Source organism: Pangasianodon hypophthalmus, chromosome 24 (assembly GCF_027358585.1).
Source record: "Pangasianodon hypophthalmus isolate fPanHyp1 chromosome 24, fPanHyp1.pri, whole genome shotgun sequence".
NCBI lineage: Eukaryota > Metazoa > Chordata > Actinopteri > Siluriformes > Pangasiidae > Pangasianodon > Pangasianodon hypophthalmus.
This window is the reverse complement of record NC_069733.1, coordinates 10444912-10472679: the sequence shown is the minus strand read 5'-3', so window position 1 is coordinate 10472679 and position 27768 is coordinate 10444912. Positions and strand designations below refer to the sequence as shown.

Sequence of the window (27768 nt, the reverse complement as noted above, 5' to 3'; positions counted from 1 at the left end):
GTGGATCTGAATAAGATTTGAATTTTTTTTTAACCTTTGAGCCTGTCCCCCTTTTCCCACCTATAAACCCAAAGTGGTGGTTCAACTACAGTTAGCATTAGCAAAGACTGTCATGACATCACTTTCATGCTCACTGTATAACACAAACACACAAAATCCAGCTCATAATTATTTTTGAGAATGGTCTCGAGTGCAGTCGCTTCCCTTTTTTCTTCACAATAAGCTCTTATGTGCACAAGGCTGTGGTATTTAGCATGTCAGCAGGGGTGGAGTGAAGGTGTGTGAGGGACTGTTTATAAAATGACTGACAGGAGGGCTATGTAAACACAAACATGCTTTCCGGACCGTAACGCAGTTTTCCAAACAAGTTTTCTCAGCCATAGAATACTTTTATCCTGAGGTCACGGCTTAAACCATCGTTTTTTATCATGTTGTACACATTTTTCTCCAGCTTATTTGTATTATTAGTAAGGAAAAAAAATTACTATTGTAGCTTTAAAGGAACAAAAGATATCCCTGTGAAATATATATATACATATATATATATATATATATATATATATGTATATATATTTCACAGGGATATCTTTATATATATATATATATATATATATATATATATGCATTCAGTACTCAACCACATACTGTATATTTTAACTTCCTCACAGGTCATATTGTATGTCACGTGTTGTGCCCTTGTTTGTTTCCCGCCTTTTCCGCCAGGTGGCGCTGTTTACGTCACTCCACTCTGCGCTCTTTCAGGGGCGATATGAGCAAACTGACAGTAAAGGAAACTGTTAGTGACAGCCACTGAGAGCAATGGGAAAGCTGTTTCACACCAGACCGCAGACATGACAGGACACTTTTTTTAAACAGAGTCTGGCTAAAAACACCGGGATATACTTTCTTTCAAAGTCATTATTCAGCAAGGTCTGAGAATAAAGAAAGTGTGAAAGGAAGCGCAGTTGATGTTGGGAGTGTAAAAAGGCGAGGGCACAGTGACAGGATGTACTATGAAGACGGCGCCACTTCACACAGACCCCGCTATGGATGTAAGTACACAAATTTCATTTCATGTCATGTGTCCAGGGTGACTTTTTTTTTTAAACCACTCAAGGACGTCGGGTCATGAGAGAAGTTGTAGGCTAAAACTCAGCAGCAGTGGTTATAGCACTTCAAACACTTAAAGTTGTAACATAGAGTACAGGTAGCTAACCTGTCAGGCCATGGCATACTCTCTGTGGCCATTTTGCTGCCCTGATGTTACAACAAGCTCATATCTTCCTGGGCGTTTTGGTTTATTTAGTCACTTATTTTTATTTTATTTATCTATCATTCAACCAAGTGATACAGTAGATATGAGGCAAGAGAACCCAAGGCTCAAATCAAATCCTGAGGCATTTAGTCACTGTACTGACAGTTTGAATAGGGATTAGTTAAAGGAAGGGCTTGCAAACTTTCTCTTGTTAAACATTAGCTTTGGCAGTTGTTAAAGCACATGATATCAAAGAATTAAAAGCTCTAAATGACTTCCAAGTAAGTACATGAGAATTTTTAGTGCTGTCAGTTGTCCAACACTGGATGTGTCATATGCAATGAGAATCCTGTACTGTAAATGGACAGATCACAGCAATACTTTGCTTTATGTCGGAAATGCGTGTTATATATTTCGATTTAGAATATGTCATTTGCATGATGTTCGGGTTCACGTTTGATTTGGATAAAAGCCTGTTTCTCAATCATTTTGGCAGTCTGTGAAAGTTGCTTTCTGGTTTAATATTAACCCAAACTTGCTCCACTAGGTCAAATGTAAATTTGGAGTTTTGCTCGCCAGTCTTAGCCTACTCATTCCTGCCATGTTTGCTTTACACAAAACCTACCATCGCTGTTGAGCAGTCCATCATGTTCCTGTTAACCCAATAACATCCCGGCTTATTATTAAGTTATTCTACAAGCACATTATTCAGCAACCACTACGAATAATTCACTGCAGTGAAACTAATATGAAAGGTATGCAGTAAGAGAGAGGAATGTAAGTCTGGACTCATGTGTGAGTTCTGGGCTTTAAAATGGGGTTTAAATGCTGCCAGTGGATAAATGACATTTGAAATTATGTGTTTAGTTTATGAGGTATACAAATAAATAGCTCAGAGTGCCAAGGACAGGCAGATTCTGTGTCCAGGCTATTAGTTTTACATCGCAGTTGCCCGGTGGACACGTTGGTTCAGCAGTTGTATGTAGCTACACTATATGGCCAAAGGTGTGTGTACACCTGACCATGACACCTATATTTTCTTGCTGAACTTCCCATTCCAAAGGTATGCCATTAATATGGAGGTGGTCCCCCTTTTACTGCTGTAACAGCCTTCACTTTTCTGGGAAGGCTTTCCACTAGATTTTGGAATGTTGCTTGAGGATTTGTGATCACTCAGCCACAAGAGCATACAAGTAAGGTCAGGTACTGAGGTCAGGTACTGATGTCAGACGAGGAGGTCTGCAGACCTTCCAAAGGTATTCAGTGGGGTTGAGGTCAGGGCTCAGGCCACTCAAGTTATTCCAATCTTGGCAAATCATGTCTTTATTTGTGCACAGTGGCATTGTCATGCTGGAATAGATTTGTGGCTCTTAGATCCAATGAAGGGAAATTGTAATGCTACGGCATACAATGACATTCTATACAATCATGTGCCTCCAAATTTGTGCAGGCCCACGTATAGGGGCCATGGTCAGGCATCCACAAACATTTGGCCATATAGTGTATGTTTAAGCTACATCAATGCTGTATCTATAGCATGGGCTTCTTGGTCCAAATACCACAACCTGCTGCACTACACTCATCAGCTGTGTACTCAGATGACAGATTTTCAGAATCAGGATCACACAGTTATGTGGAAACACTGACTAAAATGACCAAAATAAAGCCCAGTGCAAAGCTGTCAAGTAACTCTTCTGCTGTAAGTAGCAGTAACCTTGCAGCATCTGATAGCCGAAACTTTGCGCAATGAGTTGCTGACTTCTTGTCGAAGGCACAAACACAGTGACGCATTAGAAACATTGTTAGAAAAGGTAATAATCATATATTCATTCCTTTAGCATAATTAATTAGGTTTCCTGGCTATCAGAACATGGGAGCTTCCACTTGCATGTTGGGCTAGCAAATGAATTCATCCCTGAGTTTGGATAGTTGCATTTGGACTTAAAAAATCAAGGTGTATGAAAATACTAGAATTTTCTCAGTGCTCATCCAGAAAGCTTCAATTGGAAAACAGGATCTTCATCCATATTCTACAAATACACTTCCGCATATTTTGCCTCAAGTAAACACAAAAGCTCCCAGTTCTGTTCCTTACAGAATGAAATAGAATTAACTGACATATCTTGTACTAGTGTTGTGTATTTGTACGTGCTGCACAGTGTGTGGCAAACCATTGATTGAGTCACATCCTGTTAAAGGCATCCCTGGAGAGGGTGTGTGTGTGTGTGTGTGTGTGTGATTTTTAAGTCAGAAAACTTTTTTAATATGTATGCAAAAATTTTCATCACATTCTGGTTCCTGCCAAAAAATAAATCTGCACAGAGGAGAAACCCCGGTCAGTGTGGCTGCCTGTGTGTTTCTTGGGGGTGTGGCTTTAATGGGAGCACTGAAGAAATGGGCTGTATTTGTATTATTTTTTATTTTTAAAGCATCTAGTCTCAGCTGTCTTCTGCCAGAAATGCAGTCTATACCATCAGTGTCTTGGAAAGTGAGGAATTATATAACCAGTTGGCCTTGGAGACCTGTATTGAGTGCCAGAGATGATGGTTGATACACATCATGACCTAATCATTAATTATGAAAGAAAAGTGAGATAAGCTAAGAGTTACATCTTGCTTTGCTGGGCCATTTTTAAAAGTGTAACATGCTTATTGGAATGGTCCAGTAGAACAACTTACTAGATATAATATTTAATAATTTATTCATTCATTAATTTTCAGTTACCACCTGTTCAGGGTTTTGGTGGCTCTGGAGCCTATCCTGGGAAAACTTGTCTCAAGAGAGAACACAGTCTGGATGGAACACCAGTCCACTGTATTATTTAGCTTTTAGATATCACAATACCAGTCTATCCTTTATTCACAGCTTATGGAATTATCATAATATTGTATTATATATTCCTCCTGGAGAGACATTTCTGTCTATTTGTTTTTTGTCTGTGATTCTTACAAGGGCCGCTAAAATTATCAAAACTATTATCATGCTTGATAGTAAAATAATGTCTTTTAAATGAACAGAAAGGGGTTTTCTTTCACATTGTACATTATAAGCCTATATTACTTCAAACAAATAGGCCTAACTCTGTGAATTAAGGCATGTTAAGCGGCTCTTTTAAGGGCTAAAATAAGCGTGTAATTAAATGCACCAAAATCAGTAAGTATCAATACCTAACATTAGTTAATTATCTTTAATTTTAGCTAAATTCATGAGCCCATAATGTAACCAATTATGTTTAATTAAATGAGATAACTCATGATCTACACTCAAATAGAGTGTGCAGCCCTGCTTTACTGTTGATCATTTACTCCCACATGGGGTCTGATGTAATGTTTTTAGTGATCCTTTCTCTTAGCAGTGAGGTGGCCATGGGTAGATGGAAGCTTTAAGGTTGAAAGCAATGGCTGTGCGATGAGGCCCACTGGAGATCATTTGGCAAGCCACAGCATGTATGTCTGAGCTAAAAGTTTGCCAGGCTGTTAATCATGATGAGGCTCTCATTTACAAAAACAAAGGCAAGCATGTGATTGTGTCATTAGAATTCATTTTTGTTAGGTAAGTGGAGATTGGGAAAACAGTTGGTGTTGCGCTGGCTGCATTCTGTGTGTTCATCTTCTGGCACAAAGTGATAATGATGAATCAGTCAGCACATGATGCGTGTCACATGCTAATACATCATACACAATAAACTGTTTTCATGCACAATATTTACTAGATGTTATGTTTATGAAAGTGATGTCCTAAACATTTTTTTTGTTTTATTTTCAGCATCAGTGGTACCCAATACTGATTCTATCTTTACATGCCCACACTAAAGTTTCTGTAGTGTGCAAACGTCAGTAGTGGGATGGCGACATGCTTTAAGATAATTTCTGTCCTGTGGGCTGTTGTCATTGTCATATGGGTCAACATCACATGCATGGAATTCATATTAAATCAGTTAGTGGGTTGTATCCAAACACAGAATGTGTTAAACCAGAGAAAACACAATTCTAATGCTGTTGTGTCTCAGGATCAGAGTTTGTCAATCCTGTTAAAACTTATATGTACTGTATATGTTTTTAATCAACAGCCGCATCAGTCTCTTCTCAGTCATGTTAGGACATCACTGCCATGCTGATATCATGAATACCATGCTAAGAAAATAATACCATTTTCACCCGGATAATCAACCCTGAAGATTATTTTTTCAATAACAGCACATGACCAACATCTTATGCTATAGAAATTTACTACTGCTAACAATAATTTATTTATTAAACAATGTCATAATTGTTTTTCTGTTTATATGTTGTTACATTTTATTTATAGTTACTTGTCTTATTTAAAGCACCGACTCTGATAATGTCTCACAGAATCATACCAGCACTTGCAGACAGTTTTTAAATGTTTCCAAACTACTGTCAGAGCTGCTTTTATAGAGCATTAATCAACACCTTCTGACCAGGGTGTGGTGTAAGTGGTTTTAATATGTGGTGGTCTTAATAGATTCATAAATATTACAAAACATCCTTCAGGTACATTTCCTAGTGTCATATGTGTAGACAAAGGAAGCCAAAAGTCAAACTGTAGCCCCATTTTGTCATCTATTATTACAGACAGAACACACCAGTTAGCTCTTTTGCAGCAGGTATAGTTTTGAAGTGAGCGTGCTCTCTGTAATCATAGGCGAGAATCAAACACACTTGTGGCACTGATACAGCTGATCTGTAAGTGTCAGGCAGGAACTCACCCCATTATAAGGATCAAGAATTGTTTTGATTAAGGAAATCTCTTAATAATTGTACCATCAGAAAGACCTTGATTTCTATGTTTTTTTTTTCTAGTTGTCTAAATTAACCTAATGAGCAAATTGTCATGTTCATTGCTGGTAGAAGATTGGTATGGTGGCACTGATTGGTTATGTGCAAATTGAAGGTGGTGATTTTTGTGCTTCAGGTTCTGATTGTCAATTCTCCTTTGTTTGTTACAGCCATTGTGGATGATGAGAGGCTCTCAGCAGAACAAATGGATGAAAGAAGACGGCAAAACATTGCCTATGAATATCTCTGTCACCTAGAGGAGGCCAAGCAGTAAGTTAACACTTTAAGCTTTAGAATTGTCAAGGCTCTTTATCGGTTTATGCAGGTCTTTTTATCAGATTGCCCTGCTTGCATTTGTGAGGTTTATGGACAGATCGTGATACTTCAGCTCTGTATGCAAAAGTAATTAGCATTGCTGATTGACATTATCTGATTGTGCTATGTTTTACTGCACATGTTTTATGTTCACTCTGAAGTGTGATGACTAGGGCTGGGTGGTGTTTGAAAATTTTTTTCATACCTTTTTGTGATTGTGAGAATGAATAAACCACGCATTAACGTAACAGTAAACGTTGTTAATCACAAAGCCTATACTGTTGATATACTATATAATTAGCAGTGTATGTATACTCACCATCCACTTTAATAGGAACACCTGTACACATGCTCAGTGTATACAAAGCTTCAGTTAATGTTCATATCAAACATCAGAATGGGGAAAAAGTGTGATCTCTGTGACTTTAACCGTGGCATGGTTGGTTTGCCACCTGGGCCAGATGGGCTGGTTTGAGTATTTTAGAAACTGCTGATCTCCTGGGATTTTCACCCACAGCAGTCTCTAGGGTTTACACAGAATGGAGCAAAAAACAAAAAAACATTGAGTGAGCGAAAGTTCTGTGGGTGGAAACGCCTTGTTGATAAGAGAGGTCAGATGAAATTTGGCCAGATTGGTTCGAGCTGCCAGGAATGATATAGTAACTCATATAATCACTCATTACAACCGTGGGGAGCAGAAAAGCATCACAGCATGCACAAAACATTGAACCTTGAGGTAGATGGGCTACAATAGCAGACGACCTGTGATCCAAGAACAGGAATCTGAGGCTATCATGGGCATAGGCTCATCAAAACTGGCCAGTTGAAAATTTGAAAAAAATAAAATAAAATCACCTGGTCTTTTTCCAGTCTTCAACTGTCCAGTTTGGGTGAGTCTGTGCCCATGATAGCCTCAGATTCTTATTCTTGTCTGACAGGAGTGGAACCTGATGTGGTCTTCTGCTGTTGTAGCCCATCCACCTCAAGGTGTCATGTGTTGTGCCTTCTGAGAAGCTTTTCTGTGCACCACATTTGTAAAGAGTGCTTATTTGAGTTACTCTAGACTTCCTGTCAGCTCAGAGCAGTCTGGTCATTCTGCTCTGATCTCTGATCAACAAGGTGTTTCAGCCTGCAGATCCACTCAAAGGATGTGTATTTGTTTATTGCACCATTCTGTGTAAATTCTAGAGACTGTTGTGTGTGAAATTCCCTGGAGATCAGCAGTTTCTGAAATACACAAACCAGCCCATCTGGCACCAACAACCATGCCATGATCAAAGTCACAGAGATCACACTTTTCCCCCATTCTGATGTTTGATGTGAGCAATAACTGTAGCTCTTGACCTATATCCGCATGATTTTATACATGGTGCTGCTATATATATATATATATATATATATATATATATATATATACATATATATATATATGTATATTTACAGCTCTTTTAAGGCTTAAAGAAAAGGCAAAGTGTCAACTATATATTTATCAACGATATACTCATACACGTATATGTGTGTATATATATATATATATATAGTTGATACATATATAGTTGAGACTTTGCCTTTTGTTTTAGCCTGAAAAGAACTGGCCCTAGCATTGTCACCTACAACATGACATCACATTGTGGTTAACAAGCCTTATTTATGAAATCCACAGAGAATAACTATTCAATACGCTAGCCAACTAGATAGATAGCTGTTCTCACACTTGTAACAGTAGCTAACATTCTCTTGAAGAAGTCAGAAAGCTGATCTGTAAACTGTTTATTTCTGTGTTCGGTGATGATCTCTGGTGATGACAAAGCAGTGCTGCTATTCATGCACTCAAAAACACTGCAGTTTTATTGACAGAAACGAATACCATGTTTAATCAAATGTTTCATCAGGTTTGACATATCACCTGACTGTAGAACTACTAGGTTAAGGCATTTTCTGCACTTGGAACTGTTCTCATTTTACTTTTTTGAAGTACAGCGAGACTTTAGACCTTTGCAACATATTTATTTTCACTCTCAGTGCATTAAGAATCCAATTAGACTGTAAAGTCTTTATATATTTTGTTTTCATTTTCTTTCTAATATTTAATATTTTTAATAATGCTTAATGATGTGATTTTCGTCCACAGTATCAAAAATAGGTACCAAATTGTTCAAGACTTTCTCAAAATTCTTCACTCGATGCCTTTCGTATACCAGTTTTTGGTACCCAGCCCTAGTGATGACAGCTAGTGCATGCTGGAGTTCAGGGTATTTTAAAATAAGGAATGCTCAGTTTAATAAAGAGAAGATTAGTGCATTATCAGATGTCAGTTGTATTATAAACAAAGGATAAAAGAAAAAAATGTGCAGCATGGATTGTTTGAGCCATTCTGACCTGTTAGCCAAAATCTTCTGTCAGCTGTGAGTCAAAACTGCAACCACAGGTGAATACTGCCACGAACAAAGCTTCACATGCTGCTTTTCTACAGATTGCATGACTCTTACCCATGACTCTGTCCAAAGCCTCTGTTCCAGGAAACCTGTCAAATTGCATTAGGATTATAGTGCTGGTCACTAATTGGCCTGTAAAGGTCCTACAGGCATTATGTCCTACTGTTCTACTTGGCAATTATGAGTCACAGAAACCTGACCATTGTCGCAAAATGCTCCTGCAGTGTCACAGGTTATCCATCGAATAAATACTGTATAAAAGAGTGAGGTCATTGCAAAAGCTTTATAGGTTTTTTTAATCTAACTGTACAAATCTCTGTAGGTATCAAACATCTTTTGTGTTGAATTCTACAAGGTATGTCACAGTGAGACAGTATACTGTGAAAAGAATAGATGGTAAATTTGATTTTTAGAAATTGTTTTCCAAGTCTAAATGCTTTAAAACTTAAACTCCTATTCTAGTCATAGGTCATGTAATATTATCCTATGCAAAAGTCAGAAGTATAATGAGATGTGACAAATACAGCGATATTGAGTTATATAATTTTTTACTTCTTATTCTGTTCCACCTCTATGTACCACACTCCTGTAAGTTTCCTTTGCTTAATTTTAGTGACATGTATGGCAGTGTGTAGTTTGGCAGCTGACAGGCACACACTCTTTCCCACACTTTTTTCCCTCCTGCTTTACTGACGAGACTTTGTACCTGCTGACTTAAGTAAATAATACATGTTTACCCATGTGTGCTAAATAGATAAGAGTCCTTTGGGAGAACATTTTTCCCATTAACTGTCAGTGCTGTATGACGTTAAAGATCTATCAGTTTAGTCTACTAGAGGTTGTGATATTAAGTGAGAATGACTGCTGTGCAGATCACTTCTAATCCCAGAGAAACGTGTCTTTGAGTCACAGCTTTTATTTTACTCCTCCATCAGATCTTTCACTTTCTTTCAGCTTTTCAAATCAATGTAATTTTAGATATATTACTATCTGCAATCAGTCCTAAACCCAGTGGGCTGTAAAAGTAATTTTAAGAAAGTCCTTTGCAATTTAGTGGACAAAGTTTTGCCTATATGGTTAGCATATTTACGTGTACAGTACCGTTGATTCTACCATACAGTCCTGGATTAATTTTAGGAGGGCACATATTAATGAAGTTTAGTCGTGGAGCAAGGAAAGTGACAACATTATATGCAATATATTTTTCCCCCACTGTAGAAAGTCACCTAGTGCACAACACTGTCAGCATGGTTACAGGGAGAGGGTCTTTCTCTTCCTCTGGTACATATGAGGCTTGGCTTTTTTTTGGCAATCTGGTATTCATGTCAATTAAGTCATAAGTTTATTATTATATTTTACTGATCTTATCTGTGGTTAGAATCGTATTATATTAAACATAATAAGTGTTTAATTTCAGGTATTTGTACATTCTATAATAAAAATGAATAAAAAATAAATAAAATAACAGTCAGTAATAAAATGACAGTTATGTGTACACTTCCGTTGTGCAGTTTCAAGTCTCAGAATTACTCTCCAAAAGTAGCAACTATTTTTAGGAAGTAAAAACGAGATATAAAACTAAATTATATATAAAACACAGACCAACTGAAATACAAACTTTTGTACAACTATATTAGTAGAAACCTGTAAAATCAAGTACAAAATTTTATACCAATATAGTAAGGTTATCTATTTAAATTTGTACTGTGTAGGTTTGTTCACTTAAATAAACTGAAACATTACCTTTGATATGCAGTGTTCCCTATGCACACAACTGCTATTTGTAAAATTCACATGAACAAGATGGTAAGAACAGTAATGAATGTTTAAAGTTGCAGTGATTGGTCATAGGGCTTTAGTAGTCATAGCTTTTCATTCACATAAAATTCAATGAAATTAATGATACTTTAAGACTACTAATAAGTGATATTAGCATGAGGTTGGATTCTTTCTGCTAACTCAGTTATAGGGTTGATGCATCTCTCAGTATTGGCCCCATTGAAGCCACTACATTTCGTAGTGAGATGGCCCTACCTATTAACCCCTTAAACTCACAGTCTGTTATTCAGTTTTATACAGTCTATTATTACAGTATATTATTCAGTATCTGCTCGGCTTATGCAGTATTGAAGTGTTAGATTTTACAATTCATTGTTTAATCTTTTTAGGTCAAAATCTTCGTTATTATTTCTTTTTCATGCAAAAATCGAGAGTGCTGCTTTTTTTTTTTGCTGGCATCCCTGATAAGTATAGTTACCTGATGTTAAATAAATACTTGTCTAAAGACAGCTAAATCAAACATACATTGATAGATCTGATTTCACATTAATGAACTCAAAACATTGTTTCATTCGTTTACCTTGATAGACAGTGAGGGAACCACACAAGCATATGTGGTGGTGGGGAAGGGGGCAGGGTTTCCAGGCAGTGTCAGTTAACATTGGAGAGTCCAGAACACCTGCACAAATCAACCCAGGATTCACATGACTCATATCGGCTCCTCTCTCATTTTATTAGGGAGAAAAGTATTGAAATATATTGAGCGATAACTTATCTTATTGTACTCCGATGTTAAATTATGGAGCTCTTAAACAAAATGTGTAAAAATTGTCAGGTCCGGTAATATAATATCATTGGAGACTGGATGTGGCAGCAGAGTAATATTATGTAGAGACGATTAAATTGTAATTTTACAATTTGCAAAAGCCTAGTAACTACTATAAATGATTCAGTAACTACAGTGAAAATAATAGGAAAGATGTATAGTCCTGGACCCCATCTGGACCTGCTGATGAGTCCTGGGAGTTTAAGGGCTTGAAGTTGGTTAATATTAAATTTTTTAACATCATGCGCTGATCCATCATTTTCAGTTTTCAGTATGATATCAATATCATATTGAACATATACCCTCTCTTAGTAACCAAACCAGTATAATCATTTGTTTATAATTTGCAACATCAGATGGTGATAACAGTGTACTTTCAGAAGTTATTTCCTGTGTTCATACAGTCGTGGTCATAAGTTTACATACACCTTGCAGTATCTGCAAAATGTTATAAAACAACAACAAAAAAAAAAAAACAGGGATCATAAAAATTGCACTTTGTTTTTTATTTAGCACTGCCCTGAATAAGCTATTTCATATAACAGATGTTCATAGTCCACAAGACAAAATAATACCTGAATTTACACAATTGAACCAGTTCAAAAGTTTACATACGCTTGATTCTGTGTGTTGTTACCTGGATGATGAACGACTTATGATTCCCATCTGTATGTTAGACTTGTGTTGTGTCAGTCAAATTCTATCATTTGTAGTTGATGGGATCTGAAAATATATCTAAACAAATTGCCTTTCAGCAATTAGAGACCTGTAACACTCTTCAGGTGCTTCATCCCCAAGAAATATCAAAGACGTTCACTGAAGGGACATTTAACCAAATTAAAATTTCCATTTGTTTTCTCGCATAACACCAAGAGAACAATTCTATTTTTGTCTCATTGTGTTTTCATGTTGGTGTTGGAAGTTTTGCAATCAAGCCAGACAAAGCCAAGTTTTGAAGCTGAAGACAAAGTGTTGTTGTAAGGCCCCCACTTGAACAATAAAAATCTCTCACTGACAGAGGGTTTATACACATTGTTTGAGATCCATACATTTGTCTGTTTTTATAGATCCAAATGTGATTCATTGTTATTGGAATATACAGCTTGACACTGGTGACCTAGTTAAGAAGTAATACCATGCTCTCTGATACACTTGGATGCAAAATAAAAAAAAAGGAAATTACTGGAATTATCCTTCAGATTTTTAGCTGAAATCCTCAGTTAACCTCATCAGACTGTCATTCTAGATAAGAGACAGTAGACTGACACAACTAGAGACTCTCTGTCTTTCTCTTCAGTGTCCAACTGATCAGTTTGTGTTGACAAAGAGCACAGCTTGTGGGAGGAGGCAGCAGAACTGCTGATGTGTGATGGGGCAGCATGTTGTCTCAGCCATTGTTGATCCATCTGTGTTGTTTTTAATTAAACTGCCCTGAAAGTCATATAGCACATGTAGTAAGGTGTAAAGAATAATACAAACATGACTGTGCATACATAAACTACAGTATCAACAGCTAACTGTAAATAACAATATGTGCATGATCATGACCAGTGTTAAATAAAACAAACAAGCACAAAATGCTAAGAAATAAAACTATGTTCAACATGTTATTATGTAGTAGGGTTAGCTTGTAAGGCAGTATACACAGTATATACAGGATACATTCCAGTTCTTGAAACTTGTAGTGAATCTCAGGATCTGGTATTTCTGAGATCTCCAAAGGAACAAAATGGGTTGCAACATAAGATGATGCTTGGTTTAAGTTAGATGAGACTCAGCCTATTACATCTAATAGGCTTTTAATGCAGGCCCTTAAACATTCCCACAAATCATTAACACAAGTTCTGCAAACAGCATGTCAGTGCTCGCATTTCAGCTAATGCTCTTAAATCAGCTCATTTCATATGCAGCTTGGCTCTTTGTAATGCAGTATAATGTTTTGGAGGGACACCAAGCAAACTTCCCATTTGAGAAGCTTTTTTCAACTCATGTTAATTGTACACAGAGTTTTCTCTCCATTTCGAGCAAGTACCATCCTTTTTAATAGATATTGACTAACCAGAGATGTCAGGAAAGGTCTTCTCCATGTTTTTGAGAAAAATGAGGACACCGAGTTAGATTAGTAAGACAGCTCGCCAGCACCTGGGACATTTCCATTACCCCTACACAGGCATGGCACAAACTGTACCAGCGTAGGTGCCATGACAATGGAGCCTTGTTTTAGTGGGTCAGGGGTCACTCGTTCGTTGGGTCATGGACCAGTGATTGCCACAATAAAAAGGAAATTGCACTGGCCTGCATCATTTAACCAGCATTTTCAGGAGTCAGTGATCTGTGTGGTATACAATCTTGGGATGTTTTTCTATTAGTATGATCCTTCTTTTTCTTAACATTTTGTGGTACTGTCTTGTTTGTTAGCCCACTAATATTAGCTTTCTGTTATTCTGCTTGAGCTTGCTGCTTACCAGTATAAAAACCTGCACAAGTAAACAAAAAAGCCCTTCTATTTAGGCCACACCCACTTCAGGTTTAAATCCGAATATAGATACAGATGCAAATATTTGGAGCACAAAACAGATCAAGATGGTGATAGTGGCATTGTGTTACACCACTAGTGCATGTGTATTTGTTTTGTGCTTGCACTAAACACAAAGACTACATGTTTCCTCTACTCCTCACTTCACTGCCAAACTAGTATGGCAGGAAGGAAATGTAATCACCCTGATTTTAGCAGAAAAATGGAAAGCTCACTCAAGGCAGACCTTTACTAGTTAGATTATCACCGTCTACCTCTGAAGCTTTTTCCTTGACCATTGACTGGACACTGCACAAAAGTCAATGTTGACTAGCTGGCCTAAGCACTGATATCCTCAAATTCACAGATCTGGGACAGTCCAAGGTTTCATTTGTTTACTGTACAAGGTTCCAGTGGTAAAAGTTAATGCCATTTGTGTAAGGAAGCAAGACATATCTCAAAAACAGGCTGCACTTGGTTGCATTACGGAACTGAAACCCTATTGTGTGTGTATTGAGGGAGATATTGTGCAGGTATATAGCTCTTTTTAAATAAACTTATCACTGAGGTAGATCAGTAGAATGTTATATCTGATTGTTAGTGCTGGAGCTAGAGATACCCTTTGGCATCATACCAACATAATCTGCCATCATCAGCCTAATATTAGTTCACTATGAATATTTTACAAGTAGACCTCACTTGTAAGTCTGGACAAGCTGATGGCTCCTGGGAGTTTGAAGATTAATTTGTACTAAAAGCCTAGGAGACAATTTCTAATGCTACTACTAAAGGAATGTACTGAACATTTCTATGATTTCAGACTGCTGACAAAATATTTCTTCTGTCACGTGTTGCCAACATATGTACGAGGATGACGTAGGTCGGCTTTTTAGGTTTGGTTTGAGGTTTGTGATTTAGAGCCTTTATCTGAGATAATCTAAAAATAGTTTCTTTTCAGGTGGATGGAGGCCTGTCTGGAGGAGGAACTTCCTTCCACCACAGAGCTTGAGGAGGGCTTGAGGAATGGCGTCTACCTCGGCAAACTCGCAAAATTCTTTGCTCCCAAATTGGTTTCTGACAAGAAGATCTACGACAGAGACCAGGCCCGTTACAAGGTATGTAGAGTGAATTAAGATTTAAGGTTTACAAGTTCAACTGGAGTAGTGTCAGTGAGTGAATATAATGTTCACTAAGCTTAAACACTTTGAGAAACTCTATACACAAATGTCCCAGTCCCACTGCATTCACAGGAAGCTCTGTATCCTTTATACATCACAGACATTCTCACTTCTTCAATATTCCCACGAATGGAGATAAACCACTGATTTGTATTTAATATAGCAGTTTGATATCTTTGACCTTATTGCTTTGAAAAAAATAAAATTATATATATATATATATATATATATATATATATATATATATATATATATATATATATATATATATATATATGTATTCAGCTGTTTCAGAGACAGTTAAGGATTGAAAAATTTGCTATGGGCTATTTGTGCATTTTGCCCATTGGTGTGTTTCTTTCTTGTGTTGCCCAGCACACAGGGCTACACTTCAGACACACAGACAACACAGTTCAGTGGCTCAGAGCTATGGAGTCCATTGGTTTGCCAAAGGTAAGGCTTTCTGTGAAGTACATCCACACACACACAACCTCACCCAGACACTGCTTGTATAAGGTCTTCACACTTTTATATATTTGTGTTGAAATTACCTTGATGTTTATTGCACTTTTAGACAGTGTGTAAACCAGAATCTTACATTACAGTATATCATATGCTGTACTGCGAGATTGTCAAATCTCTGCATGATTAATGACTAAAACAAAGCTATTTTCCTACATATTATATAGTAATCCTTATTTTTATGTCTGTGCAAGGCCCTTTATATAGATAACCTGTACCTCTTTGGGTGACAGGTGGTCCTCAGGTTTGGAAATGCTATTTGTTTACCTAATTAGCTTACGTGCTTCTGCACCTTGTGCCTAGTTGCAAAGATTGTTTGAGTTTGCAGTACCTGGCAGAAGCTTTCCCTCAAGGGTGGGAAAGTTGCAGTGAGCTGTAACGTGAAACCCAGTGTAGTGTGCAAACCTCATACAGGTCTTGAATCCTCGTCAGGTTTTAATATTAAAAACCTGCTACAATATAAGTTTTTGTACTACTAATATACAGTGTGTTCTTTTTTATTCTTTGAAATTTCAAACTCAGTTCTCGTCTGAATAATTAGCTCAGTCCTAATCGTTGCGTAGTCTGACAGTGGTTTTGCATGTGCTAAAGATGTGGTTACTCCACAGTTCTGCTGAAATCTGTTTTTGCAGTTGAATAGTAGAGTTTCACATTGTTTATGCACCCATAAACAATGCATATGCATATTTTCACATTGTTTATGCACCCATTCTTGTTCTTTACTTTGTCTATATGATCTATATCTATGAAAAGGTAGCAGATTAAATTAACATATGAAATAAATTTCTTTGCTTCATGAAGTAGGCCACGAACACTAATACCGCATTCTTTTTTCAGATATTCTATCCTGAGACGACTGACGTGTATGATCGTAAAAACATGCCCAAAGTGATCTATTGCATTCATGCACTCAGGTACTGGAAAATGATTTTTTCTTACATCACTCTGTCTTGCAGAAATGACTAAAAATTTAAGACTTCATATGCCACTTGTGCAATTATATAAATTTTCGCTGCATAGTATACATACATAGCAATAGGATATTGACCTGAAATAATGGAGCGTGCAAATGCTAGCTCGTGGTTTGTGTTGCTTAAGCGTTTGCCATGACAGCCTCACCCAACATACCAAGCTCACATCCTTCATGGTTTCAGTGACAAGTGTCCTGTGGTACATCATCTCCAGAGCCCCATCGGCTTACTTCCTGCCTACTTTTAGTCATTTCCTGTCACTGTTTCCTGTCAATTCCCGCCGTTTTGACACAGCAGCAGACCTTGTTGTTATGAGGTGGCCTTTACAGTCTCTACAGTGTGATGAACTGCATCCGCAGACTATTCGTTTCTCTATGTCTACATTTATGCATGGTAAAATGCAGTTAAAATTATTTATTTATTTATTTTTGGTAAGATTCAAAATGTGTATTGTTGTCTATAAGATTCACAGTAAATGTTCATTCATAATCAGTAGTTGTGATTAAGTAACATATTTTAGACCACAGTTTCCACAAGTTTTGGTCTTTCAAACAATACATGTTTTTTGTTGATATGACGGCACATGCTGTTATATCAGGTGCTGAGCCTAACAGGAAACCTGTCTAAAGAGATGGTTTCTGTTTCCTTTCTGCTACATGTTGCATACATAGTACACTGCTAACCCAAAAGTCAACAGCGCCCCCCTGTAGCATTTCAGCCTCATACAAAGGGAAGTTCTGAGGCTCATCACAAACACATGACCCCTTTAGTTCAACTGGTCATTATGTGTATATTTTTGTGTATGACTTGCACTAAGGTCTGTAATCTGTTAAATACATTATTTAATAAGTCGTCCAATTCTGTACATGCAATTAAATATTCATAATCCATCATCTGAATAATCCAATAAAAGGACATAACAATGTAAGTTAATCTTGAGCAGCCTCCTCTGCTAAGCAGACACATGATTGTAATTAGCAAATACATGTCAGTGTGTTTACTGACTGACAACAGGAAGGCCTGTCTGGCTGTAGTAATTGTTTTATGGTGTTTTCTTGCTCTTATACTTTCTTTCTCTCCCTTGCATCGCTCTGTTTCTCCCCATCTGAGCCTGTCTGGCTTCCTTCCTCTTCCTCACAGAAGCACTTCCTTCCTGACCCTATAGTCAACTCAGCTTCTCAGCTGGACTAAGCAGCCTTGAGACCACATGGATCCAGGGAAACCCCCCTCCTAAGTAAAGGAAATAGCCACAGGCATCAAATAACCCAAATCCTCTGCATTGTGTTTAGCCTGTGTTTAATTGTGCACTGCGTATATGCATGTGTTTTTTTCATTGGATGCTCCATCCATTGATGCCTGAAAAAAAATTTGTAGCTATGTATGTGGAAAATACAGTTCCCCTCCCCTCTCCAAACTAGTGCAAAGGCTGTAAACAATTTAATTAGTGTGAGCCTCCCAGTCTTGGTTAGTCATTGTAAGCTGTTTCTCTTGTGCCAGGGGTTAAACATTTCACCCTTTGCCTCTCCTGTTGAATAAAGCAAAGAAACTCCTTTTCTGTGTCTATTGTCTTTAGAGGTCAAAGGTACAGGAAGCATGCAAGCTTATCTTGCACACATACCCATGCACACAGTACACTAAATGCTTTAATGATTCATGGCCTACTTATCCTTTATCAGCTGGTAGATGAAAGTTTAATGGAGTTTCCAAGCACCTGTAACAGGCAGACTGCAGGATTTCTTCTAGTATATCTGCAACATAGACATGACCTGAACCTACTGCATACTGACCTCTTGTGTTAGGAACCATGCCATTACACCTTTCCATTTTATATGGTCCTGTCAATGCTAAATTATTGCTTATTTCAAACAGTATATCTGGCATGGTTAAGGTTTGTTGGTCAGGCTACATCACATTACATTTGAAGTTTAAAGCTTAAATGGTGTACCATGTCAAACTTTGTTCAAATGCTGTTCACCTTAGAACCTTAATGTGTTGTGGTATAGAATCTGGCCCTAGATTTCCTTATACTCATATTTGTTTGTAATTGCATAACAGTCTTTTTTTTCTGCAGTTTATATCTCTATAAATTGGGGATTGCACCACAAATCCAAGATCTGCTGGGCAAAGTGGACTTCACAGGTATACGCAACAGATCCTAGTCTTAGAGCCTTGTAAACTCGTACAATTACATGCTGAACAGTAACATTATACAGTAATCTCACAGTATCATTCTGACTCCATTAATATGAAAAATCTTTGTAATTATGCCAAATTTGAGTCCTTCATTAGTCATAAGCACACAGGTGTCTAGCAGGCAATCTCCATATGCATAAAAAAACATAAAAGCACAGAAGGTAATTACCTGCCAAGCCTGTGGGCAATAATGTCAGGTAATTACTAGCTGTGCCTGACTTAATTGTAATATTATGTTTATCACAGCTACTGATGTAGTGTTGCCACCCATTGTTTTATTGCTTAATGATCGCATAGTAAGTTTTCCTCATAAATAATCAGCAGTAGCTCAAGATTATGAATTGAAATGTCTTGTTGATGGGAAGGAGACAGAAATGTTAAGAAAGGATGCAATTTCTTTACACATGACTATTCAAGGAGAGGCCAATTATTAAAAGTATCACCATTGCTGATATGCTACAGGATTTTAAAAAATGTACATGTTTTTAAGTGAATCAAAATAATTGTTCCCTTTCTCCAGAGGAGGAGATCAGTAACATGAGGAAAGAGTTGGAGAAGTATGGTATCCAGATGCCAGCCTTCAGCAAGATCGGTGGCATCCTAGCAAATGAGCTCTCAGTGGATGAAGCTGCTTGTGAGTAAAGAAACACATATGAATGAAATAACTGTGGCTATATTAAATTAGAGAATTATCACAGGGCCACATTACCAATCTAAGTACTTCAACACTGTTACAGATTAAATAAATTTGTGGATCAGATTGTTCCCAAAGTGTGCTGATTAATTTTCCTTTAAATACACTATATAACTTTTGTAAATTTTAAGGATTTTCTTGGTTGACCAACTAAAAGTTGACTAGTCATTTATTGATCTACTGAATTGTATTATTGAGTATTTACTACTAGTGTACTAGGAATACTCTACTGATTGGTCGACTTGTCAACTTGAAACCCTAAAAATATGTGTTTATTGTTCCTCCTAATTAATCTGGGTCCTTTTTTTCTGTCTTCTACCTGCAGTACATGCTGCTGTTATTGCCATTAATGAGGCCATAGATAAAGGTCAGGCTGAAGGCACCATGTCAGCTTTGCACAACCCGAATGCGATGCTGAGGAACACCAACAAGGAACTAGCTCAGGGCTACCAAGATACACTGAGCCAGGGGAAGAGGAGGAAAGAGAAACTTGCCTCAGGACGTGTAAGACATGGACACATTTTTTGTAACAGGTTTAAACAGTGCAATGGTTAAACGATCATGCACATGACTGATGCTACAAGTCACACAGACATAGTTATTGTGTAAATCTCAGCTGTTTATTGTTAGAGTAAGAAGAAAATGTTGAAAACATTTGAAGAAAAGAGAGTATAACACATTACACATTGGCATGGCGGGTATTTATGTCTTTATGTTCCCAGAGAACAGATGGTGCATGCTACTTTCAGTTCAAAGCTAGGCACTTTGTAGATGGTGAAACTGCTGCTTTTTGTGAGTTACTTAATATACTAATGTCTTGTACTTATTTTTTAAATGACTCCCATCTGCCTTTGAGTGATGTACCTCATCTGATTTTATCACACCAACTTAAATATGAAGAAAGGCTCCCACATTCCCAAACACAGTGCTCAAAGGTACAATGGCGATTATTCAGAGTAGCACACTGAGAAATAAAAGTGCATGTGTCCGTGTCCAAAACGTAAAACGTCAGTGTTGTGAAACGTAAAACGCGAGGTAAGCAAATTTTCCAAAGGACTGTGCAAAGTGGGTCATTTAGATTTGGAAACCTCTCCCTAGAGCCTCCCATAAAGTCAAGCATTCCATTAAATGAAACATCAGCAAAATTTAGGTACAAAAATAATACAACTCCCTCAAGAGTCCATTTGCTGACTCTTTGAATGCTGTATTACCAGGTCAGAGCTTAAGGTTACTCGAAGTTGTAGCGCACATGACTGTATGTGCCTGACGTGTTAATGCTTTTATATTCTTAAATGCAGGTAACTGAAGCATTCACTATAATCACTTCTGTCAAATTACATTTTTGATGGATGACCTGCTAAATTAGTTTGTGTTTGTGCCTGTCCAGCGTTCTTCCATTGCGACTGAAGAAAGGGATGTATATGAGGAGTTACTGACCCAGCAGGAAATCCAAAACAGTGTGGACTTGGTCAACAGTGAGTGCACAGATTGTCTTAACAAAACTACTCTGATTTTTACTTTCCATGAGCTTCGTTCAATTCAATTTAAATTTCCAGTGTAAAAGGCATTCTGCACAAAAGAATAGTTATTGAGATAAGCTTTGCTCAGCTCTCAACCTGAAATTATATATCCTCTTTTTGCAGTGCTTACAGCTGTGCAGAAGGTGAATCAGGCCATTGATGTACAGGATAAAGAGGCTCTCCTGGCTGCCCTCAGGCTACCTGCCCTGGGCATTCTCAGTATCTTAGAAGCTAACTCTCAGTGGTACCTGGAACACTTTACTTCATACAGAGATCACAAAGCTAAGGTGGGAGTGGCTACATAAAATACCGAAGTAACTACACTCTCATTAGCTAACAAGTTAATTATTAAGTTAAGGAATACAAACAAAGCAGGAGTGGAAGCAGGAGTGTCTGAAGGAGTATCTGACAGAGCAGATAGTCTCAGAATAAAAAAAGACACACAGCTACAGTGATGTTATTAGTGATTCATATATAAAAATGATGAATAAGATTTTTGCTCTCTCACTATTATCACATTCTTCAAAGTCACAAGCTCATACATGTTTTGTATCTATAGCATGATTTAAAAAAACAGATTTTTAATTTGTACTGTTGATTGAAAATATGATATGAAGAAAGTAATTTGTGACTCTGAAGATCATCCTTCTCTGCAGGATGTATTTGCTGCAGCTCAGCTGGAGAGAGATGAGATTCAGAGGGCCGTGAGCACCTGCAATGACTTTGCTGAAGCAGAGAGACGAAGTATGCATGACCTTTAACTTTAACTTTATATTATGCAAACAGACTTTTTGTAAGTTTGGCAAGCCAGAAATCTTCTGCAGTAAAGATTACTCATGTAGAAATGGCATGCTTATTAATTTTTCAGTTAAATGGCCAAAAATGGCCAATAAAGAGAGGTGTGTTTCCAGAAGAGGGAGTGTATGGCAATGAGGCATAACACAGGAACATGGCATAACACACCAGAAAGTAGTATTGACAGATAATATTGTAGCATTTTAACACTTATAACAAAATTATAAGTATTAATTATTAATTATTATAATTATAATTATTATAAGTAGTAAGTAATGTAAATGTACAAGCTAGTCTTGATGTATGTGATTGTTTTGATGGCCGCAGAGCAGGAGTCTGTTGCTGCCATCAACGCTGCCATTCGTCAGGGTATTGCAGAGAACACAGTAGAGGAGCTGATGAACTCAGAAGCCCAGCTGCCCCTGGTGTATCCCACTGCTGCCAACTTGTACCAGTCTGAACTCTTCAGCCTACAGAACAGCTCAAAGGTCAGCCTTTTGGATTTCAGTGCTTAAACTGTTGATAAGAATGAGCAGTTGAGATTAAGAAAGCTGCCATGTTAAAATATGCTGAAAATACAGGTTTGCACTACAAGAGACTGTCTTTATCTAGGTGATACTTATAGTGCATATAGTGCACCATGGAGGATCTACAACATCATTCATTCATTATAACCAATGTGGTGAGCATAGTATATAGTGAATAGAAAGCCAGTTTGGCATTGTGATTGTGCACTGGCGGGACTTAAATAAAAAGAAATATATAGAGGAAAATATTATCATGAATAAGTAAATAAAGTGAATTTTTAGAGTCAGTCATTGTTTTGTTCTCTTTAAAAATAAAAAAAGTGACACCACAGTACAATTTTCAAGTAACTGACTACTATTTATTATATGTTTGACTATTGTTCAGCCAGAATGACCATCACTTCATTTATACCATAAGATTTACTTGATTTTGACTGCTGTCATTTGAATGTTTTGTGCCTCAGAATAAGGCGGGTCTGAGCCATGAGGAGCTGTGTGTTGCTGTCGAGATGCTGTCAGCGGTAGCTGTCTTAAACGAGTTGCTGGACACTAAGGATGTTGTGGCTGTCAGCGAGCAACTTTCTGACTCTCCACTTGGTTTCAGCAACATTGACCATGACAATATGCAGAGGTAATAACAAAACTGGTGCTTGGCAGTTTCATCTTTAGTGACTGACTCAGATGTTACTGATTCAGTTACTCAGAAAAAAATAGAACCTTTGCCCATATGTTTAAAGCATTTGAAAATAAGAGTATTGATGCGGTCCTGTACCTTTCCCTATAATTGCATTCATCTTGGATGAGCGGTCTTACTACAAATAATGTAATAAATGTGGGTCCTGATATATTATTTTGTTTTTGTTTCATAATCATAATGGGAATTAAAACTGAAATTAGTCAATGTTTGATTTTCCAACAGGTATGCAGACATGCTGATCAAACTTAGAGCAGAATCTCTCGCTCAGGGCCAGGAGTTTCTCACCTGGAACGATGTTCAGAAGTGCATTGACACTGTCAACTTTCAGGTTCATGAGGAAAATGAAAGTAAGGGCTCAATGCAGACATACTGTTTTACATTCAGCTTTCAGAAACTTAAAAAAGAGTCTCTTGTGGCTATTAGATCTATGTAAATGACAACATTTATTTAATTGCACAAAATACACAACACATTTAACACTAGACTGTGTTATACTTTATCTTTTTTTTTTACACTTTATCAATATACGTATAAGTCTTTTAGGTTCACTGCACACTTAAACAGCACTTTGATTCATTTTTAAGTCCAGAAATTTGTGAGGTTTTTGATGTATTTGTGTTAATTACACTAACCATATGATGTCTGTGTCTGCAGGAGTCATTGCCATTGCTGAAATCAATGAGGCTCTGAATTCTGGAGATGCAGAGAAGACATTTGCTGCTCTAACTCTCCCAACAGCCAAACTACAGGGAGTTAATCCAGCTACAGCCAAACACTACTATGATCTGCTGCTGCACACCAAAGACCTTATCTGCAAGGTGCTGACTTACTGACATCTCATTTGTATCCAGTGTACCCAGTGGTACTTTTTATGTTTTAAATCTCTGATTATACAATTTTCAATCTCTGATTATATATTGTGAAAACAGTCATGCATTGTTGGAAAGAAAGCTTAGTTGTCTTTGTCCCAGGACACAGGTGCCAAACTCAATGGCCATGGACTGAATATGGCAATGTTCATTACAATTCTGCCCTTCTAAAGTAAAAAAATGTAAATGGCCAATAGCCACTAGTGTACAAAAATGTCAAGATGAAGTAAGATTGATGGAGAGATTGAGAATGTGAATTTTTTTTTAATGAAGATGTAGCACACAAAGAAATACATGTTACATCAACACTGTGAAAAAGAATATGGAAGCTCCATATATGACTCATGTTTAAAGCTGAAAAAAGCCTTTACAAACAAAACAATATTTCTAGAAAAACAACAGCAGAGGAAGAGACAGCATTTTTTTTCCAAAGAATTACTGTCTGCCAGTACCAAAATGGAAATATATCCTATATAAAATGGCATCGTTTTTATATTCATAAATTGAGAAACTGCTTTAATCAGTATAATGTGTTATAACCTAATTGTGCATACAGTTGATTAAAGTGTCTTTTAAGATTTTTTTTTCTTGAAACATCACACATTCTGCTTTAGAAGCCCAGATTACTGAAGTAACCTGTGTTATACTATAGAATAGATGCATGTGGCCCAGGCCGAGGAGTGTGTCAAACACTCCTGTCCTTATATTTATGCCCAAAGTATGTCAGATATATTTTAACAAGGTTTAGAATGTGAATTGTGAATTAAAGTTAGAATGTAGTGAAGTTAGAATATGGTTGACTTAAATGTATTTCCATTTTACTGGGTATGGGTTTGCAGTGTAGTTGTTCATATGCCTCACTTTTCTCCTAAATAACAATAACATCCTGTAACTATTGTTCAGCTATTTTGGATCTAGACCACCCCCTGCCTACCCTTGATAACACCAAAAACTGCTCTTCCCAGTTGTTTAGATCATCACTGAACTCTTCAGAGATGTTCTTGCAAGGGACGTAAATTCCACCCTGGAATTTGGAGTCTTTGTTATAAAATAAGAGAGGAATGGGTCCAGGCAGTTGTGAAAGCAGCAGACACACACAGCTACACTGAAATAATTATAGAAGTCGTCTTGCTTGCTTGTATACAGTCTCACATAATGTATCAAATGGATTATGTTACTTGGAGTGAAACACACTAAGAAGATCACAAATACAAGTGTGCTTGCCTTGATATAATACGTAAAATCACAGCTAGACCTGTGTAGCTGATGTACAATGGATGTGTAGGCAAATATGATAATTGTGAAAGGAAATATGAAGCCTAGAAAAATGAGGCATAATCTATAAGGAATCAGGAAGTTGTATAGTTTCTCGTCGTAAGGCAGAACATCATGACATGTGACGATCCCAACCTCGGTGAGGTAATGGCTTTGATGAGTGAGAAATTCCGGAGCCATGGCCATAGCGAAAACAATCCACACGGTCAGGCTTGCCCAGGCTGTGCAAGATCTTTTGGAGAGTCTTCTGTACAGGAATGGATGTACCACAGCTAAATACCGTAACATGCTAACACACATGTGGGTATGTATGCAGCAGTACATGTTACCATAAAAGCAGGCTGTCACAAGTTTGCAGGCAAGTTCTCCAAATACCCAGTTGTTGCCGTTCAGATGGTAGTGCACTTTAAGTGTGAGAGAGAGCAGGAGGAGAAGGTCTGAAGCTGATAGGCTTAAGTAGAGGATTGCACTAGACAAACTTCTAGTCTTCCGACTGAGAAATGCCAGTACCAGGGTGTTTGAAGGAATTCCTATTATAATAGCAATCACATAAGCTACTGGAATGATCCTGGTGCTGACAAATCCAGATGTGTATTCCACATGGTTGTTGGAGATGTTAATCTTTGGTATATCTAGGGTGGCATTATGTTCGTTTGCACTTATAGCTTTTTTCCCATAAAATGTTCTTGGACCAAGGGCACTCGTTGTTACTACGGTACAGTTTTCTGTTGAAATGAAAAAAAAAAATTGAAATGTTGGCAAGCAATCCCATTTATAGATATTTTGAGGTTCTAATAAATAAAAGCTAATAAATTTCAATGAATCACAGTTTTTAACCACAATAATCCAACTAGACTAGAAGTTTACTACATATTTTTTTATATTACTTACGTCTGTCTTGAGCATGGCTTGAGTCCGCCAGCACAAACGCATAGAAGAGTATCAAAAGCAGTCTCCACATATTCGTCTCCTCTTGGATTCCTGCCATTCACTCAATTTTCCATCTATCGTTCTTTTTCTGTTGGTGGTCACAATCAATACAATTAGTTAAGCCCATCTTTAAATAAAAAAGCCAAAAAAAGTTAAAAAAAAAAATAAATCCAGCCAAAGTTCTCTGTAATCTTCTACATTTACAACTGTGGGGTGGTTTCCTGTCCAGACTTGTAGGACACTGGCTGCAGAATTAGTCAGAGTCTCTTTATTGCGCTTGTCAGGAAGTTGTTGTGGCGTTGTGGGTGGAGATTACTGATAACTGTTTTTTATTATTTATTTAACACATTGTGCTTCTATGTCTTTTTTTTTCTGAGAATCATACAATGCCTACATGTTTTATTTTAATATTCAAATTTAAATTTTTTTAAATTTAGAATTAACATGGTTCATTTTACTTGGTTTCTTCTTTTCTTTGTCTCTAGTTTCTGTCTCTGTATAGTAACGGGATTAGTCATTCAGCGTTTTAGAGTTAGAAAAAAAAACATTTGAACATGACACATGGTACAATATGATACATACATTTTGTGTTTTTTTGTGGATCACACACACACACACACACACACATATCTTTTCATTTTAGGTAAGTCTTCTTACCGTATACAGCTATACCTCAGCACTGCAGACTTTGCCACTATTGCAAGCAGATTTAGTCTCGTCATATTCACTGGAATAGAGGTTGAAATGTGCAATTGGGCACTATTTGAAACATACCTTCACAAGAGTTATGAATTGCTACCCCTAGGTTTCAACAACTTTCAGAATTGCTTGTATGCACTTGTATGAGTAGAAAACAGGCCCCAACTGTTCAGTGCACATTTTTTTAAATTAAAGGGCACTGCTGACACAGATACAGTCCTGCAGATACAGTCACCTCCTAATCATTGACATGAGTGGCCATGGAAAAACCGCGTCATAGAAAACTACTCTTGCATCCTCAGCCAATTGTACAGTTTTTCCCTATGTCTACTGATGTTCTAGTTTTAATTAGCTTTTAAATCTTGGGAGTTCTGCAAATAAGGCATTTTGTATCCTGCTGCTCTCTCCTCCTTCTTATGAATGAATTACAATGGTCTCCACAACCTTGTCCAGTGAAATCCCAAAACCCACAAGCATCAAGACTAGAATATCCTCCAAATAACTAGCATCACTGTTAACAGCCTAGGTAGCTCACAATACAAAGTAGATAAATATTGTAAACAGCAGCAATAAACACCACCATCTGGATTTTCTACTGTATTTTATAATTTCCTTTAATTCAGAGACTGTTATTTTTAGTTCAGTAACTTATTTTGTTTATCGTAAAGTTCTTTGTTTTGCCGCAAAATCTGTCAGACATTTGGCAGTACAAACTTTTTGGTATTAGTGTACAGAGATTTGGCTGTTTTTTTATTTTTGGATGGATATTGTACAATTGTTATGAAAACATCTTAAATTTGCAGCCAGTTCACCTGTATTTACATTATTAGTTTTGTCACTAGATTTTGTTACTTCTTCACTATCTTGCTTATGTTATTTAAGTAGCCAGTACTAATTCTGTAATTTTTAGAAAAATGTTGTATTTTTACGTGTGCATGTTAGTGCTCATATTGACTCATTGAAGTGTATTTTGT

General features: G+C 37.2%; 2 protein-coding genes across 2 annotated transcripts in view; one reads left to right on the top strand and one right to left on the bottom strand.

Moving 5' to 3' along the window:
- The first annotated feature begins 780 nt into the window (after positions 1–780).
- The window catches only part of iqgap2 (IQ motif containing GTPase activating protein 2), a 41763-nt gene continuing 14775 nt past the window's right edge, over positions 781–27768 (top strand). Inside the window, exons 1-15 of the mRNA XM_026931152.3 lie at positions 781–1052; positions 6225–6324; positions 14883–15039; positions 15478–15555; positions 16462–16538; positions 18667–18734; positions 19309–19422; positions 19808–19986; positions 20870–20957; positions 21126–21289; positions 21659–21746; positions 22125–22285; positions 22789–22955; positions 23244–23368; positions 23676–23839. Of these exons, the coding sequence (XP_026786953.2) occupies positions 1007–1052; positions 6225–6324; positions 14883–15039; positions 15478–15555; positions 16462–16538; positions 18667–18734; positions 19309–19422; positions 19808–19986; positions 20870–20957; positions 21126–21289; positions 21659–21746; positions 22125–22285; positions 22789–22955; positions 23244–23368; positions 23676–23839 (1776 nt within the window). The 5' untranslated portion in view covers positions 781–1006. The remainder of the gene's footprint in view (positions 1053–6224; positions 6325–14882; positions 15040–15477; positions 15556–16461; positions 16539–18666; positions 18735–19308; positions 19423–19807; positions 19987–20869; positions 20958–21125; positions 21290–21658; positions 21747–22124; positions 22286–22788; positions 22956–23243; positions 23369–23675; positions 23840–27768) is intronic.
- On the bottom strand, positions 24058–27729 carry f2rl2 (coagulation factor II (thrombin) receptor-like 2). The gene is made up of 2 exons (XM_026931154.3): positions 26057–27729; positions 24058–25890 (listed from the first exon to the last, which is right to left on the bottom strand). Exons 1-2 carry the CDS (start codon positions 26151–26153, stop codon positions 24860–24862), a joined length of 1128 nt encoding a protein of 375 aa, XP_026786955.3. The 5' UTR covers positions 26154–27729; the 3' UTR covers positions 24058–24859.

What these genes read in the sequence shown, in the direction of transcription:
- f2rl2 (XM_026931154.3), bottom strand. Translation starts at nt 26,153, where the DNA reads ATGGCAGGAATCCAAGAGGAGACGAATATGTGGAGACTGCTTTTGATA. An exon ending in AAGCCATGCTCAAGACAGAC is followed by an intron (nt 25,891 to 26,056) that starts GTAAGTAATATA and finishes TCATTTCAACAG; the next exon opens with AAAACTGTACCGTAGTAACA.